Genomic DNA, 17,460 nt, shown 5'->3' with positions numbered 1-17,460 from the left:
TGTTGCACTTTAGTACAGCATCTATGGAATGTTAATTTAAAACCCTACCCCAATGAGCCTGATTACCAGAAAAGATAGTGATTAGAGATTCAGAGACATGGTCGCTTGCATTGATTTAAGGAAGGGAATGTGTCCTCATCACATCCAACCACGAAGCTGCTATGCTTCATGAGCATTACAAAACAAAAACAAAAAGTCCCCAAACAATCCAAACTAATGGATGACATTACTATTTGGTTGAAGAAGAATTTTCAACTCTGATCATGCAAATGCCATTTGACCTGACCCAGCTCTTTATTAGAGTTCAGATACAGTTACAATACAACTAGTATTCACAGCAGAATCTGGAAAGAGTTTGGGGAGTAAAATCAATTTCAGCATTTAACTCCACAGTAGTCCTATTGTCTTTGGCTGCAGTAAATATGGTAAAGATTATAAATAGTGAAAGTCTGAAGGGATATAGTAGTTTTTGCTCAGCAGCTTAGCTCTAAAAATTAAGACTGCAAAGGTGGTGACAAACTGCTCTTATAGATCATTAGATCTTGTTCTTGCATTTCTGATTTCCTGACTTCCTCCATGCCTCCCTTTGTCCCCCAGAATAGATAAAAACCACACTGGTTAACTTCCACTGACAAGACATCACTAATTGAAAACATTAAAAGTGAAATATTTTTGGAGTAGCTTTGCTACGCTGTTACAAGCATTACAAACATTCGAGAATGCTTCTGTTGAGTATCTTCTTAAAACTGCTGAAGAGATCAGACAAAAATAATAAAAAAGTGTTGAAATTAAAAGGTAAATTCGATACTAGTAATTTGTAACTGGGGCCTAATTATTGCATCTTTCTTCTGGGAAATATAAGATTGTATAGGAATTCCAATGGAGATGACAAACTGATCTTGCATATCCAATGTACTCAGTTTTTTTCAGTCCTGTATTTTCACACACACACACACAGTGTGTCTTTTTTCCCCAGTTGAGTACCATTCTATAGAACATTCTAGATTTATTTTTTTTGCATAGTAGTAACTTTATTTTTAAAAAGACACCAAAACAAATTAATCATTTCTATACTGGCTAAGAGTTCTCAATCCTTTTATTTTGTAAATAATAGAAAGAAGAGAATTACCGTTCCTCTTAATTTATTATTTAGAGAAAGCAGAATAAAACCAGAGTAACCTATTACAGATTTTCCTATTTCATGGTAAAAATCCCTAGAGGTTGATAAAGTTTATTCAATCCCCAATTAGATTTATAATTTAGTCTCATAGATTAGGGATAATAGCAGGCTTCAAGGATCACAAGAACTTTTTGAGGAACTTTTATTCACTAAAGCAAAGCTTTATTAAACCATGACCTACATCCAAGAGCACTTAAGCATTCCTTGCATTCCTCCCCATCATGGAAAGTCTGTTTATCAGGCGCAGCTACACAAATGGCTGGGAATCTCTAGCCACACTTTCAGCGCAGATTCAAGAAAATTACCCTGGTCTTTTGTCTAATAACAGTGATTCTCCACATAGAACAGAAGGCTCTTTCGTTCTGATTCAAGAAGTGCATATGTACTAAAGTTTACAATGAGCACCCATCTTCATTTCAGCAAAACACAGCTTACAAGTAACTACACTGTGACCATTTACTATATGTAAAGACACCACATGGTCCCATATCCTGGCTCCGACGAGAGTTTTTAGATGTAAATTCAGGTGTCATGTTCTCAAAGAAAGATATTCAAAACAAACAGAAAAATCCCTGTCCAAGAAAAATATAGTTTAAACAAGGATCTATTAGGTAAGCCTTGAAAAAACTTCCACTATTGCTAGCATTAGTTCAACCCACCAGTGTTAAGAACATTGGGAGCCCTAGAATAAATCACCAGCATTTTAAGTATCATGTCCATTTGACTTGCTCCAAGTAGTTTTAGATGACACATTGCTGAAAATAATTTTAGCAGCTGCTGGTCCATCTATACTAGGGCTTCCAGTGTTGCTAATAGTAGTGAAGTTGAACCAGTGTTAGGATGGGAAGGAATTTTTTTGCAAAGCTTCCTTAATGTAGATATCGCTTTAAAGGGGACACGACATTCTTAGATCCACTGATGGGTGCTGGGCAAGAATTGTAGGTTTGAAGGCCTCAAGAGAGGTAGTGAGAATGAAGGGTAGAAAAAAGATTACTGTATATACTTGTTCATAAGCCGAATATTTTTGGTAAAAAAGTGAAGCATCAAAGAGCGGGGATCAGCTTATAAATGGGTCTACACCAAAATTTGATTATTTTAAACTCTATGGAATTATTGAACAGCAAACCACGGCCACTGGGAGCTGAGGGGCTCCATGCCTGTGAACGCCCCAGGTAAACAAAATGTCCAGACCGCTAGTAGCTTATCCTAATGGGCCAGGAGCCAAAGTTTGCCAACCCCTGAAATATAGGGTTGGCTTATGAAAGGGTCATACAGGTTTTGCTATTTTAACGTATCCATCTGGGTGGGTCGGCTTACAAACAAGCGAGCTAATGAATGAGTATATATGGTAATTCTCGCTGTGTAGGCTTGGTAAAGACAGAAGCCTCTTAACACAGTCTCTGGATTCTTTCACTGGGTGAAGGGGAGTCCTCTGTCAAACACCTTCAGAGGGAGAAGAGCTCTTGTTCAAATTGCTTTGGTTTCACACATCTCTATAAAATACCAGCAGAAACAGTTATTACCTAGCACAGAAGACATAGTGGGGGAAAAAATAGCAATGACACAGTATCATAACTCCACCCACAATTCCAGGTTAGCCAACATAGCCAAGGGGTAGTAAACTAGATTCTGTTTCTTCCTGCACATAAGGAGGACCTATTATTTACATCAATGCAAAGCCAATGAAGGAACTTGGAACTATGAAGGTTATATCTCCCTTTTATGATTAGACAGAGAAAGAAAGATTATTAGGGACAGGGCAATTTGTATTTAGCATTTAGAAGGGATTTAGAAAGTGATCTTCAAGCTGAGAACTATCACTCAGAGCAAAGGCTGCTTAGTTTATACTTGAGGGTCTCTAAAAGAGGAATTCCTAGAGCAGACACTCTTGTTTTCTCTTCCGTGTCTTTCCTTGGAGGTGGCTACGGGTGCCCAAATGGGAGGGGGTTTGTGCATGTTATTTTTATAGTTGTAACAGGAATGGCAAATTATTTACTATGTACAAGTCAGTATTCTTTTTGTTCTTTTCTCTATTGGCTGTCACTTTTTCTTGCCTTCATTTTATTTTATTTTTTTTTTTTTTTTTGGTAGGGTGGATGAGGAAGTCAACTACTATAATATACCCAGAAAACAAGGGCTCAAAATGAGAAAGCAATATTGTGAAATTAAAAAACACAGCCTTAGGGAGTGACTGCTGGAGATATAAGCCTCCTTACCTATCAAGTGGGTAAGGGCATCTGATGAGGGTACACTACCAATGTGTGCAGATGGAAAGCCCAGCACAAATGTAATGATGTCCAAAGAATGGTGTTGATAGGTAGAGTTTACAGGGCTGGAGGTTACAAAAACAAATCTCTTTCCTTGTTAACTGACTGCTCCTGTTCCAGAATCAGTGATGACTATAAATATGGAACCTATAATACCATTTTTCCTTAATCACTTTTCAGATCAGAACCTTAAAAGACAAACTGAAAAAGAATTTTTTAAAGCTAGATTTGTGCTCCTGCTTGTTTTTGTTTGTTTTGGGAGGTTTTTTTATGATATAGAGCAAAGTCCTAGGAGAGGAGAGGACCTGGCCTTATTTTTGTTACTTAATAATTATTTTCCTTGATTTTCACCACTAGGAATTTTTCTGGAAGACCTCTCTGGGGCTCAGGAATGTTTACGGGATTTCTTACAACTTAGCTGAAGGGGCAGAGGTCCAGAACCTTGAAGGGTCAGGATGCTGAGCCTTTGACAAGCACATCTTTTCTCCAAAATAGAAAAAATATCACTCCAAAAACCACTCTGTCCACTATGTATAAATATTAAAGAGTCAGTAGCTCAGGCAGTGAGAATGACTCTACAGCCCAGTGATTAAGGCAATGACCTGGGAGATGGGAGACCCAGAATCCAGTTCCCCTGCTCCAATCACTCTTTAATTATTTATCCAAATAGGAAGAGCTTCAACAGGAGAGACTGAAAGAGAACTGCATCAGAATATCACAAAACTCAGTGATTAGAACTCCTGAGAGGTGGGAGACCCCCTTCAAATTCTTTCTCCCCCTTCAGCAGAGGAGGGAATTGAACGTGGTCCCAGGTGAGTGCTCTAATGACTGAGCTGAAAGTTATAAGGTGGGCACTACCACCAACCCCTGCACCTGCTGTTTTCTGTGGCTAGCGTGCTGGCTTTTGCAAATTGCATTTTAGGTGCTCCGCTCTCTCCCCTGCATTGGATAGGGAGCCTAAGTGCCTAACTCAGGCTTTGTAGATCCCATTGTTCTTCCAATGATTTTCTAGAAGACTAAGAATTATGTGTTGCAATGCTCGGGGAAGAGGCCGAGAAGAAATGTTCACTGTGGAGGAAAATAACTTTCACATTTCTGACATAAAAATACATCCATTCATAAGTCATAACTCTGTTAGTGACATCACAATAATTTAAATGTCAAACACAGAATTATTATTTCACTGCAAAATCAAGAACAACAAGTTTTGGTTAAGGACTTTACCTCACATACAAAACAATTTCACTTCATTTACACCAGTGGCATACAGAGTAATAGTAGACGAGTATATTTTTAAAAAATAAACAGACTTTTTTTTTCTAAGGCCACTGTAGTGTTAAAATTCCTTTTTTAAAATAATTTAATCTCCGAATCAATGGGGAGTTTTGTGTATCTTCTGGGTAACAGACCCGTATAAGCTATCTCCTCAGATGGTATAAATCAGTGTAGTTTCATTGACTTCAGTGAAACCATAATGATTTACATCTGTTGAGGATCTGGTCCTTTAGGGCTTGCCCTTAGTAGAAAAGTGCACCTGTTTAACTAAATCAATTTTAAAAAAACTAATCTAACACAGACTCACTTAAGCTAAATTGATATAAGCAAAGGTTAAAACCATTTAAGTGAGTCTACGTTAGGAGCTTGCATCAGTTTAACTAGATCAATTTTTAAATCTATTTATAGTTAAACTTGCATACTTTTCCAGTACATACAGCATCTTAAGTCTCCAGTCTTTTCAGTAACTTTATTTTCATACTTTTCAGAAGTGAAGGGAATATAACACCCCATGAAGTTCACTTAAGTTTTGTCCTTCTTTCTTCTTGAAAGAATCAAAATATACTGTTCATAAAAATAAGATATACTCTGTAGATAGAAAATATACATAGGTATGATTATCTTATCTTCAGATAATATATTCTTAGTTTAAAATTTCCAAAAAGTTCCATTACTACTCAACAGGCTGAAAAACTGTTTACATAATTCTATTCTTACTCTTTTTGGCCTCTCCCACTTGAGTGCCTCACATAAATCAATAGTTTTATAAGTCTATACCACAAAGAATCCTACTTCATCAAAAAAAATTCTGTAGATGTTTGATAACTAAGAAAATGAAGAGAAACGAAAATACACTTTTCTTTCAAACACAGTTTAATTGCCTTGCGGAGAAATTACTGTGCACTCACATGGAAGATATAAAGAGAGTGTAGCTTGAATTTCAAGAGCAACACAGTGACCCTTTTAGGCCCAAGGAAACTGTTGCAATCCCCATTCTTTACACTCCATATCACCAAGATTAGCTGAGATTACTAGACTAAATTTTAAACAAGACCTATATTTTCACATGCATTCTCTCTCTTTACTACATAAATTGTCAGAAAACACAGTTCAAATATAGAAGCCAATATATGTAATAGATTTATAACAGGCTTCACTCAAACCTTCTGATATTATACTGATCTGTTTAATAGGATTCCTAATAACCAAAGATAATCCTATTGGTTTTACTTCATTGGTATTTCTACAGCAGTTTGCATGAATGCTACTGTCTGGTTAGCTGATGAAGGTCCTGAAAACCATGTAATTCTCCTAGCCAATGTACATCTGGACTATACAGCCACAGTCAGCCAAATCACTGACACGTTCATACAGTTGGGTATTTTTAATTAAGCATTTATTTAACAACAGTTACATTTTAAATGGTAAATTCTAAATTTTAATTTTGAAGTGGTATCAAAACAAATACTATAATGTGTGAAATTTAAAATCTCTTTGAGTGTCTCCCCCTCCCACATCTAACAGATAATTGGATTAAGTAATGCACTCTGCAAGGCACTACATATAAAGACCACTGGTGAAAAGTGAAATGGCTCATTTTGTTAGTGGGATTGACCATACAGAGCACATTACATAAGTACTCTAACAAACATTGCTCTGTACCTCTGCCACAACTGAGGTTTGGTCTAGACTTAAGAGTTAGGTCAACACAGCTACATTGGTCAGGGGTGTAAATAAATCACAGCCCTGAGTGACGCAACTATGCTGACCTAACCTCCAGAATAGATGTAGTATGTCAGTGGAAGAATGCTTCACTGTTTACAGTGTTGGTACCAGAATATGAGAAAGACAAGGTGGGTGAGGTACTATCTTTTATTGGACTAACTTCTCTTGGTGCAAGAGACAAGTTTTCACCAACAGAAGGTGGTCCAATAAAAGATATTGTCTCTCCAGCAGCTAACTTCATTTGTGGAGGTGGTGTTCTTACACCAACAACAACAAAAAACTTTTGTCAGTGCAGGCTGCCTCTACACTAAGCAATTATGCTGGCATAGCTACATCAGTATAGTCTCCATAGTGTAGATGTACCATGAAACCAGCAAAGGTATTCTTGCCAATAGCACCTAGATATGAGTGTTCCAGAAGCTGAGCTTTCATGGTGGAAAGTCTTTGACTTTAGAATTCACCTCCCAACTTGGTCCAACAGAGCAAGAGTTTTGTTAAATGTGAGGTGCAAAGGTTCACTTTGATCTCGTCTACACTAGGGGTACATCAATACTTCAACGACAGGTGTGTTCTTAACTCAGTTTAGCTAATCGTTTAAAATAGCAGTGAAGACGTGGCAACTCAGCTTTCAACTCAGATGAGCAGTTTGAGTTCAACCTCAGGTTTCCTCTATAGGCTTTTACTTGCACTGCTAACATGAGTTAAAAGCTGAGTTAACAGGTCTTCCCCACTATTTTAATGCAAGATGGCTAATGTGAGTTAAGGATACACCTTTAAATATATATATATATATTTTTAAAGGTGTATCCTTTAAATATACATATTTTAGTGTAGACATATTCTAGGCAATATATGGGTGGGGGAACCAAGGCAATCACCAGATTGTCAGTACCAGTGTGTCATAGGGTAAAATTCTGAACCTCTTGAAGTCAATGGCAAAACTAACACAAGACGTTAACTTTGCCTAATTGTGATTTAGTGATCTAAACGAGGCATAAGTCATGGGCACGTGGTTCTGTAAGTGAAATTATAAAACAGAACAATGGATAATAGTTGGACTTCAAAAGAGAACTCACTGTTGATGATCACATTATGCCACTTGGCAGTAGTAGTGGGATTCAAAGAATAAACAGCAAAAAAACATACTACTGCCAAAAAACTAAGATGAGCAATACCACTGGCAGCAGATTCTTTTTAAAAACCCGCTACTGCTAAGCAGGTGGGAGGGGAAGGAAAGGAGGAGGGAAAAAGGGAAGGAAGCCTTTGGGAATTTTAAAAACTCTTTCCTCATACACATAGTGTAGCATGTTTATTTGATACATCTACAGGCTAGTATGTAGTCATAGTTGCAAAATTTTGGATGCTACAGACAATAAAAGGTTTTGTTTTTTATTGTCTATGCTGTCAAACATTTTGCAACTATAACTCTATACTATCCTGCAGATGTACTGTATCAAATAAACACAGTAACAATGGAACTATTGACTTTGGCAGATTAATATTTTATAGTTACATTTAAAATACTTCAAAATTGTCCCCATAGATTCCTACATTCATCAACAAATATATGCAAACCATGGATGTGATAAGACACAAAATAAATATCTATTGGCTGATGAATGCATCCACTATCATGTTACTACTTACTTGACGGGACAAAAATCTTACTGAAGACCTGAGTGATTATATTTGCATTAATTATTAATTCTTCAATTATAATTCTAACATTTGAAAACAATATAATGGTTTTGTACTCATGTTCTGGCTGAATTGCACTGCTGAAGATTATTATATTAGCATATTGTGAAAACTGATATCCTGTGGTGCCTGCAACAATACACCCAACCCAGAATATGAATGTGGCACTCTCTAGAAATGAGCAAGATAAATGTTGATCTAGTACAGGACCAGACTAAATTCTGACAAAGTATGACTTAATGTTCTGGGTCATTTTAAGTGTTGGAAGAACTAAAATAAAACTTCTGTCAGATTTTGAAATAATATTGGGCCCTAACCAGGATCTCAGAGTTGACTGTCCAAGTGCTTTGCCCTGTAATTGACCTGCCAAGTCTCGCTCAATTTGGATTAGTTTTAAAAGCAGTTTGCAAAATTTCAGTTGATGTGTTTCAATAAAAACACTCAAAAAGATCGTTCCTTTAAAGTTGTCACATTAGCAGCTCTTCAGTAAACAAATTAGCTCTCTAGTAGTTATGAATTTTTAAACAGTAAAAGAGGTTGTAACCAAAAGGAAATACAAGCATAATAGTCTGGTAATTTCCCAGTTTGAAAGGGTTGAATGGAATGAATATGAAAAAAATGCTCTATGCACTTATATACTACTTTGCTGTAGTATTCTGTATAATGTACAAAAGTGTACACTATTATATTGTAATAAGCACAGAACAAGATGTTGTAGGTGAGATTTTTAGTGGAGTGAGGTTACAAAAGGGAACAAAGCTAAACCTCATGAAAAAAAATCTTCCATCAGGCTATGGAAAACAAAGCAAGACAAAGCTGTTAAATTAAACCCAAATTAAATTTTGAAAAAATAGTATTTTACAGAGATGAAACTATTATCAATAAAACAAAACTATTATTAATAAAAACAGTTAAAAGTATAAAGGAAGATTCCTTTTTCACAGCTTTTTCTAGATGACAACAAGATTAATTCTATTAATTAGAAAGAATTTTTTCTTAAGGAGAAAAATGGATAAAAACAATTTTTAAAAATATATGTAAAGTTACTTTTCGGTAGCCCTGGGTCCTCCACAAAAAGGGCATTACCTAGATTACCTAAAATTATTTTATCCTGTCTTTATTCTGATAATTGGATTTATATGATTATGAATTTTATGTCCCTTCTTAGATATTAACATTATCTTGACTGTGAAACATATTTTTCACATCATTTGAAAAGATACTGTCTTGACCTTCTCAGGATTTTTTTTCCTCTCCAGAGTAAAGTAATGTTGTCTTCAATCACCTTTGTCAGATATTTCAGAAATATTTAATGATTTCTGCCATTAATGTCAACCAAAAAGATTCACAACAATCATCTTGCCTGCTGTAAACTTTTGGCTTCTGAATACCAAACTACTGTTGCTAAATACCACAATATCTTACAAACTAACATTGATTTTAAAGCTATTAAAGTTTAATGTGCACTGCTGAATCTGTCAAAACATGCAAACAAGATCTCCTGGAGGCCAGGAACTATGGAAAATTGTAGCTGAAAGTTAAAATCAGAATCGCAAGGTCAAGGAAACCAAGCCACAACCAGTTCTCAAGCTTTCACACCCACACGTTAGATTAAAAGAATTTTTGAATGCTCATACTTTAAAGACCCCAGTTCTGAAGAACGGGAAAAGTTGGATAACTTCTGCATAAATATGTACTGTTTCCACTCTGTTATATGGAACAATCTAAAAACGAAGCTAATGTTATGAAAACATCCTTGATGCACATAATTTCCCTCTTGCCCCCAACATCCTTTCAACCAAGAGAGTGTTCCAGCACAGGGAAAATGTAGTCGTTCAAAATTTATTGTAAACAGCAAACACATTAAAATAATTTCTTGCAGTTCTCCAACACATTTATTAAGACACTTAAATTCTCATCTGTGCTGGTTCGCCCTTAGCTAATTACTACATTTTGCCTGTGGGAATACATTAAGGATTATGGAAACTACCCTTAGGGACTAACTACTATGGCCAACTTTGTTTTTCGTTTAAAAATTGTACATGTTGCACACATGTATGACACCATACGAGAATCCCCAGCGGGGTGTTTACTCAGCACCGATGCTGTCATAACATAGGGGAGGCAGGGAGGGCTGCTGTCGAGTTTGAGCAACTTGTCAACGCAGGAGAGCCTGGAAAAGCCATAGATGTACTGGTTTTCTTTCGCACAGACCAGAGGCGCCTCCCACCTGCATCCTCTGTGGGGGGAGAGGAGACTGCAGAGAGCAGCAGCAAGAGCACGGGGTACCACGTCGAGCTGACTGCAGGAGCGCACCGCCGTCAGGCGGCTCTAGCCCCGGGTACTGGGTGGGGTCTCCCCCCCCCAAGCACACACATACGCAGGGGCTGAAGAAGGGTGGGTCTGTGGTAATCCCTCCCCGCGAGAGGCTGCCCCGCGGGCTGAGCGGAGCCAGCTGCACGGCAGGCAGCAGATGCAATGGGATGTAGCTAGCGTCCGAAGGTGAGCGAGGCGCTTGCCAGGGGCAGTGCAGGAGAGGACCCCGCCCGAGTTTACCAGCCGACTCGGGGAGGCGGGGGACTCCCGCCCCTGGCCCCCTTGGCGGCCCGCAGCAGGCGCGGGGCTGTCCGCCGGGGGGCGGGGGAAGTTTAAGGACGGCGGCCGAGGCCGCCGCTTGCGCAGTTCCCCGCCCCAGAGCGCTGCGGGCAAAGCGCCGCGCCGCGCACTACACTTGGCCGCCCCGAGACGCGGGAGGGGCAGGTGCTGGAGGCAGGTGTTCAGCCGCGGGCGGGAAGTTTGCCCCGGCGGGTGGGTCTAAGGGGGGAATGCCCCCTCCTCCGCTCCCCCCCCACACAGAGGGCTCAGCCCTGCGCCGCCTTGCAGGGGGCGAGGCTGGTACCTTGGCGGGGTCCTCGGGGTCCTCAAGCGGCGCCGCCGCCGCCTCTGGACTGGCGGGCTCGGACTCCGCTGCTGCAGTGGGCGCGTCCTGCGGACTCGGCTGCTCCGCCGAGCTGCCCGCGCCCATGTCGGTGCGTGCGGCTGCGGCTCTCCCGGCGCCCCGCTTCTGTCCGCTCGCCCCCGCGGGAGCCCGCCCAGCACCGGTAACAATGGGGATGTCCGCCCGGCCAGTCCCCGGCGGGCTCCGGCCGCTCCTACTCAGGGTGAGCCCAGCCTGCGAATGAAGGAGCCAGCCCAGCTTCCTGCCAACTCCTTTAAAAAAAATCACCTCCTCCCTTGTCCCCCCGCCCGTCTCTCCCGCTGGCTCCATCACATGAGCAGAGCCCCGGACACGCCTTGCAGCATCCACTCTGGCTGATAAGAAGGACAAGACTCAGCCGTGGCCGAGCCCCTGTTCCCCAGCGCCGAGGTTAGCCAGGGCTCCTAGGCCATCTCTTCAGTGAGCGGCGAAGGTGGGGGATGCAAGATCCCCCCCCCCCCCCATGGCACTGGGGTACTGGGCCTTAATTCCATCCCCCAGAGCAGAAGGAAAGGGGCTGGGGAGTGTGCCTGACCTTCGGCTCTCAGCTAGACAAGCATAGAGCTCCCCCTTCCTGCCCCTGGTCTCTGACTAAGCCTTTCTTATCTTCCTTCCAGCAAGAACAAGGCAAAGAAAAGGTGGCTGCTCTCTTGGAGGCATCAGCCAGCGGGGCACTGAATTTATGGCACAATAAGATCACGACCAGCTTGATGCAATCAAGCCCATTGAAACATTAATAAATTGTGATCCTAGCAGATGATTTGTTATTTTACATTTGTGTTGCAATGTACCCATCCAGGAGCAGGGCCCCAGCTGAGCTCAGATGTGTGCAATCACATATGAAGACATGTTTCCTGCCCCAAAGGGCTTACAGTCTAAGAGCCCCTTGAACTATGCTGCATCAGGTCTGCTCACTAAATAGCTGAGAGACTACCAAAGAAAATGTAGGTGCTGGAAGATTAATTGCACAGTGGTAGCACTGTTAGCTCAGCAGACACTACTGATATGATGCTGGTAAGGCTGTCTTTCAGATGGGACTTCAAAGGGAGACCTTGTTCACTTGCAGATGTAAAAGATCCCCTGGTACTTTTCATAATGTAGGAACTGACACTTGAGATGTGTTGACTGAATTCCTGTTAGAGTAATTATATATATATATACACACACACATTTTTCTGAATTTCTGCTGCATTTTCAATTTAAAAAGTACTTCTCCACGTACAATGATGGAGTATTGTGCTGTTAGCGCAGAATGGTTGCTGTGTTCCACCTCATTTCAGCAGTGGGTAAAGTGAAGTGATCTCACTACAATGTTCAGTGACCCATTTTGGTAGCTCTTTGGGGGAAAAAACACCATGTAAGTAAGTGTCAGTTGGAATTTGTAGAGATGACCCTAGCACAATAGGGTCCTGGTCCGTGCCTGGGGCTTCTAGGAGTTACAGTAATATAAATACCAGGTGATTGGAGAGTAAAGTTCAAAGGAAACAAACCTTTCATCGAGGTAGTTTTGAAAAACTTTATTCTCATGGTTTGAAATAAGCTGCAGACATTGAAGGAAGGAAGGAATCCCACATTCATAATGTTTTCAGTAAGACACGTAGTCATGATCTTTGCATCTAATTGGCAGTGGATCCCTCTACCATGGGAAAGCTGGTTTTAGTTTGAACCAAGCCCTTCACATTAGAAAAATGAAGGGGTGGGGGAACTGTGGTAGAATAACAGCAATAGAAACCAGTGGCTGCAATGGGGATTATTCCGTTTCTTATTATCTAAGGAGACAGCGCTATAGCAGTTATTTTTAAAAAGCTAGATGCTTGGTCAGGAGTTCCAAACTTCTGCTGATTTTAAAGTGTCAAAGTGAGTTAACAGTTATTGAATAGTAATTAACCTACTCTATACATCCTCATTTGAGAGTTTCAATACATGAACTTAAACATAGGCTATCAAATGAGGGAGTATACAGTAGGTTAACCTCTGACCCTGCATGCTGATCTGCACAGGCCCTTTATAGCCATGTGGAGCCCCACTGAAGCCAGAGGGACTCCCTGTGTTTGCAGAGATCTACCCATGTGGGTCAGCTTGCCGGATCATGCTTTGTGCAGAATAAAGCAGTGTAAATGAAAAGGGACTCCATTTAAAGATAGCCATGATTTGCTTATCTTTTTGAGACCACGGTTTTAAGATTTTTCAGTGAAATAAGACAGTGGTTCTCAAAATGGGGGTCAGGATCCCTCAGGGGGTCGCAAGGTTATTACATGGAGGGTCGCAAGCTGTCAGCCTCCACCCCAAACCCTGCTTTGCATCCAGCATTTATAATGGTGTTAAATTTATTAAAAAGTGTTTTTAATTTATAAGAGGGGTCGCACTCAGAGGCTTGCTATGTGAAAGGGGTTGCCAGTACAAAAGTTTGAGAACTACTGAAATAAGACAATTTTTTTCTGCTTGCCTCTGCTGAGCTTCTGAAAGGTAAAGCACAGATTTTTAAAAAAACAGTAAAATTTCTCCTGATATCATGTTGACAAACTGCTGCTTCTTTGAAAGCTAGTAACAAATCCAACAAAGCAAGGTCCCAAACCTTTAGATACAACTTCAGAACAAATATAAACAGATTTTTTTTTCAATGCAGAACAGGTTCTCTTGTATTAATTCATGCCAGGTTAAATTGCAGCAGTGAACAAAACAAGGAGCATGGGATTTTCTGTCCTGATACTAAACAAACACAACTTTCTTTCCCATGCAACAGCAGCTAGACCAGCATATTAAATACTTAAGCATGCCTTCTTTCAGTACTTTCAAAAAGTATCAATATCAAAGGAGAAACAATACTTATATTAAAATATGCGAGATGGAATCTGCCAAATAGCCTGCTGGATAAACTCACTATTAATGTTATTTATAGAACACAGTAAGTATATGCCCTGTTTTAACATATGAGACAAGGTCCCTCCCCTAAAGAGTTTACAGCCCAACTCAGACAAATGATAAACTGAATAAAGTATAAAGTTATTCAGTGTAAAAAGTTAAAAACAATCTTCTTTCAGCTAAATCCTAGCTTAGTCATAAAAACAAGGCATACATTTTTAAAACTATTTTTATGAGTAAGCTGGTCTCTGAATTAATATGCCCATTAGTCAGTCCTTTTTTTTTAACCACTATGTACAGGATCTCTAATGGCAATTGCAGCAACTGTCACTTCACTGCATCAACACCCATTAGTTAATGATTAAAATCTACATCAGTCTTTTCATTTGAGTTTAATGGAATAAAATAATTGTCTTACATCATCACAAAGGGATCAGCATCTCCTGTTTTCAAACTAAAATCTCTCCACTTCATACCAACATTTATTTCCACATTTGTATATGGTAGCAGGAGTCCATTGTGCTGCTGAGCCGTCAACTGATTCCATTAAGTATTTTTTTTAATTCTCCTTTTTTTTCTGGCCAACAGGGGATTAGTATTGGATCGTTTATCATATATAATAGCAACTGTCAAGGGGAAATAACATTGGTGGTGAAATGTGCCATGTAAGAGGACATAAAAATCTGCCACACCTCCTAAAATTTACTTCTAATTTTTTTAACAGCACTTTGTTCCTAATTATTAGCACGACAGTGACTGTGTCACTGTAACAGTGGATTGTCATTTTCCCAAGAATATGAGAGGCTTTTGGGGGAGAGGAGGGCAGGGCACCTATATATTTTTCCCTTTGTTTTAAGTACTTTTCTCAGATTAAATAGCCCATCAGAATGATATGCCCTAGTTTTACAACGCAGGGGGAAGGGGACATTTTATTAAACTAATCTGAACTGTGTTCACGAGTTCTGAAGGGAAAGTAGAAAAATCTCTTCATCTGATCTGGATTCAACAGAACAGAATTTGGTTTTACAGAGTTGCCTTTCATATTCAAGGTACGTCAAAGTGCTTTACTGCATAATTAATTAAACACTAGCACTGCAGTGACTGTGTAAGGAAACACAGTAGCCACTACATGCCCTTCAATATAACCTTAGACATTAGTACCTGTTTCATCTGAGAGCAATGATTTATTTTACTATTTTCAGGAAGGGTCATGCAAGGAGTCTTTAACTTGTACACAGCAACAAGAAATGGGCAACATGAACCTTGATATTAAGAGAAACTCAATTGTAATATATTCTAATTGTTAAATTATCACTTTAAAAATGTCTTAAATATAATGCTAAAGAATAATTAACAAAAAGGAATCTGCTATCTTGACAATTGGATGAGACAAAATGGCTAAAAAGACAGCTTTTTCATTAGAAGTCAGACATACTCAAAATAACTTAAATATGTAACATTTGATTACTATAATACTGCTGTTAATACTAAATACCATTTTTAAAACATGAGTAACTGGTCTGTTAATTTTTGTTTATCTATTTACCGTTGATTAAGAATAAAATATGCATGATTAATAAATAAAAATACTAATTTTTGTTTGCATAAGGATTCAGATGTAATAGCAATAATAATAATACCGTGAAAACTTACAGTGCTTTTACTCTGAAGAGTTCAAAGTACTTTACAAACAGCCTTAACAACTACTCTGTGAGCCAGACAGGTGCTATTTCCATTTCTACTGGTGGTGAAACTGAACTATAAGGAGGCTGATCCCCCTCAAAGTTACACAAGGAGTGAGTGGCAGAGCAGGGACCAGAACTTAGCAATGATCAAGGTCACAACTTTATATTATATAAACACTAATAATTTAGAGAAGAGTGAACAGGATTTGTCTAGCAATAATATCTACATTTTCACTTCACCTGTCTTCCCTGCCTTCCTTTCTCCGTCCGTCTCTTGGTCACTTTTTCTATCGTCTCCTTGGTCTTTCCTCCTCTGAGGATTCTCTTTAACACTTTGCCCTTGTTCTGGTTCCTTTCACTGTAAATTTGCTCCAAGCCTTGCCCCTCCTGCCTGGTTTCCCCTGGGGGAAGGTGGGATCAGGGATCCACAGCCCACCCCCCGACACAGCCTGATCCACCTGTCTCAACTGTACTGGAACCCTCAGCTCTTCAAGAGACGACATTCTGTTGGCCAGTTTTAAAGGGGCCAACACCTGAAAAAGTTTGTCTCCATACAAAACCCTCCAGCCCCAGTCAGAGTGAAAAAGATTGAGAGAGCTACGGTCTGTGATGTGACCATCTTCTAGAGAAGAAACAAGCCCTTACTGTACTATACTATAACTGTGAAGGGTCCACCCTTCTCCCACTAACCCTCCTGAAGTATCAGCACTGGGGATGATGAGTCCAAGTCTTGGTGTGGGATTTGGATTTAAACTCATATCCCAAAGCATTTCAGAATTAAAATTAATGGGTTTAATGCTCCTATGTGCAAGAAACAAGCCACCTAGCACTCTCGGAGTTTCCTTCAAGGTTTGCTCCCAAGGTAGTTACTGGGAGTCCAGTCCCCAAAACTCACTGAAGTTCCCAAGATGCTGTACTTCCACCTGAACTTTGTGGCAGTCCTTGACAGGATGGCTCCTGTAATCCTGCTCCCAGCACTTCCTTCAGTGTGTGGATGGAGGTGGGGTTCCCCCAGGGTAGAGGAGGAACCTGTGCATGTTAACAGACGGAACAAATGGGAGATGTAACATATACATTCTCAAGCTCTTTATCCTATCCTGTCATCTTTCTGTATTTGAAATACTATACAGAATGGCAAGAGACCAACATTTAGTACAACAAGAATTATTATATATTAAAAAAAACTAGGAGTCCTTGTGGCACCTATTTATTTGGGCATAAGCTTTCATGGGATATAAGCCACTTCATCAGATGCATGGAGTGGAAAATACAGTAAGCAGGTATAAATATACAACACATGAAAACATGGAAGTTACCTTACCAAGTGGGGGGTCTGTGCTAACGAGGCCAATTCAATGTACATGGCAGATGGGCATTGCTGGCACATGATGGCATATGTCACATTGGTAGATGTGCAGGTGAACGAGCCCTTGATGGTGTGGCTGATGTGGTTGGGTCCTATGAATAGATATGCGGACAGAGTTGGCTACGGGGTTTGTTGCAGTCCTTGCTTACAGACAGCTCCCCAACCTGAAGCAAATATTCACCAGCAACTACACACCACACAACAGATACACTAACCCAGCAACCAACCTCTGTAACAAACCTCATTGCCAAATCTGTCTGCATATCTATTCAAGGGACACCATTGTGATGGGTTGGATCACAGAAACCTCCTTGGGCTGCCACCTGATGTGTCAAGACTACTTCTGCCCCTGCTTTCCTGCCCTGCCAGCCTGGAACTCCAGCACCTTGTCTTGCTGAGCCAGACACACCAGTCTGCTCCAACAC

General features: G+C 40.1%; 1 protein-coding gene across 1 annotated transcript in view; it reads right to left on the bottom strand.

Annotated features, from left to right (window-relative positions):
- The window catches only part of AKAP12 (A-kinase anchoring protein 12), a 127,396-nt gene extending 116,071 nt beyond the window's left edge, over window positions 1-11,325 (bottom strand). Inside the window, exon 1 of the mRNA XM_074948614.1 lies at window positions 11,045-11,325. Within this exon, the coding sequence (XP_074804715.1) occupies window positions 11,045-11,170 (126 nt within the window). The 5' untranslated portion in view covers window positions 11,171-11,325. The remainder of the gene's footprint in view (window positions 1-11,044) is intronic.
- Window positions 11,326-17,460: the final 6,135 nt, after the last annotated feature.

The sequence above is a fragment of the Natator depressus genome, chromosome 3 (genome assembly GCF_965152275.1).
Source record: "Natator depressus isolate rNatDep1 chromosome 3, rNatDep2.hap1, whole genome shotgun sequence".
Taxonomy (NCBI): domain Eukaryota; kingdom Metazoa; phylum Chordata; order Testudines; family Cheloniidae; genus Natator; species Natator depressus.
This window is presented reverse-complemented; position numbering and strand designations above follow the sequence as displayed.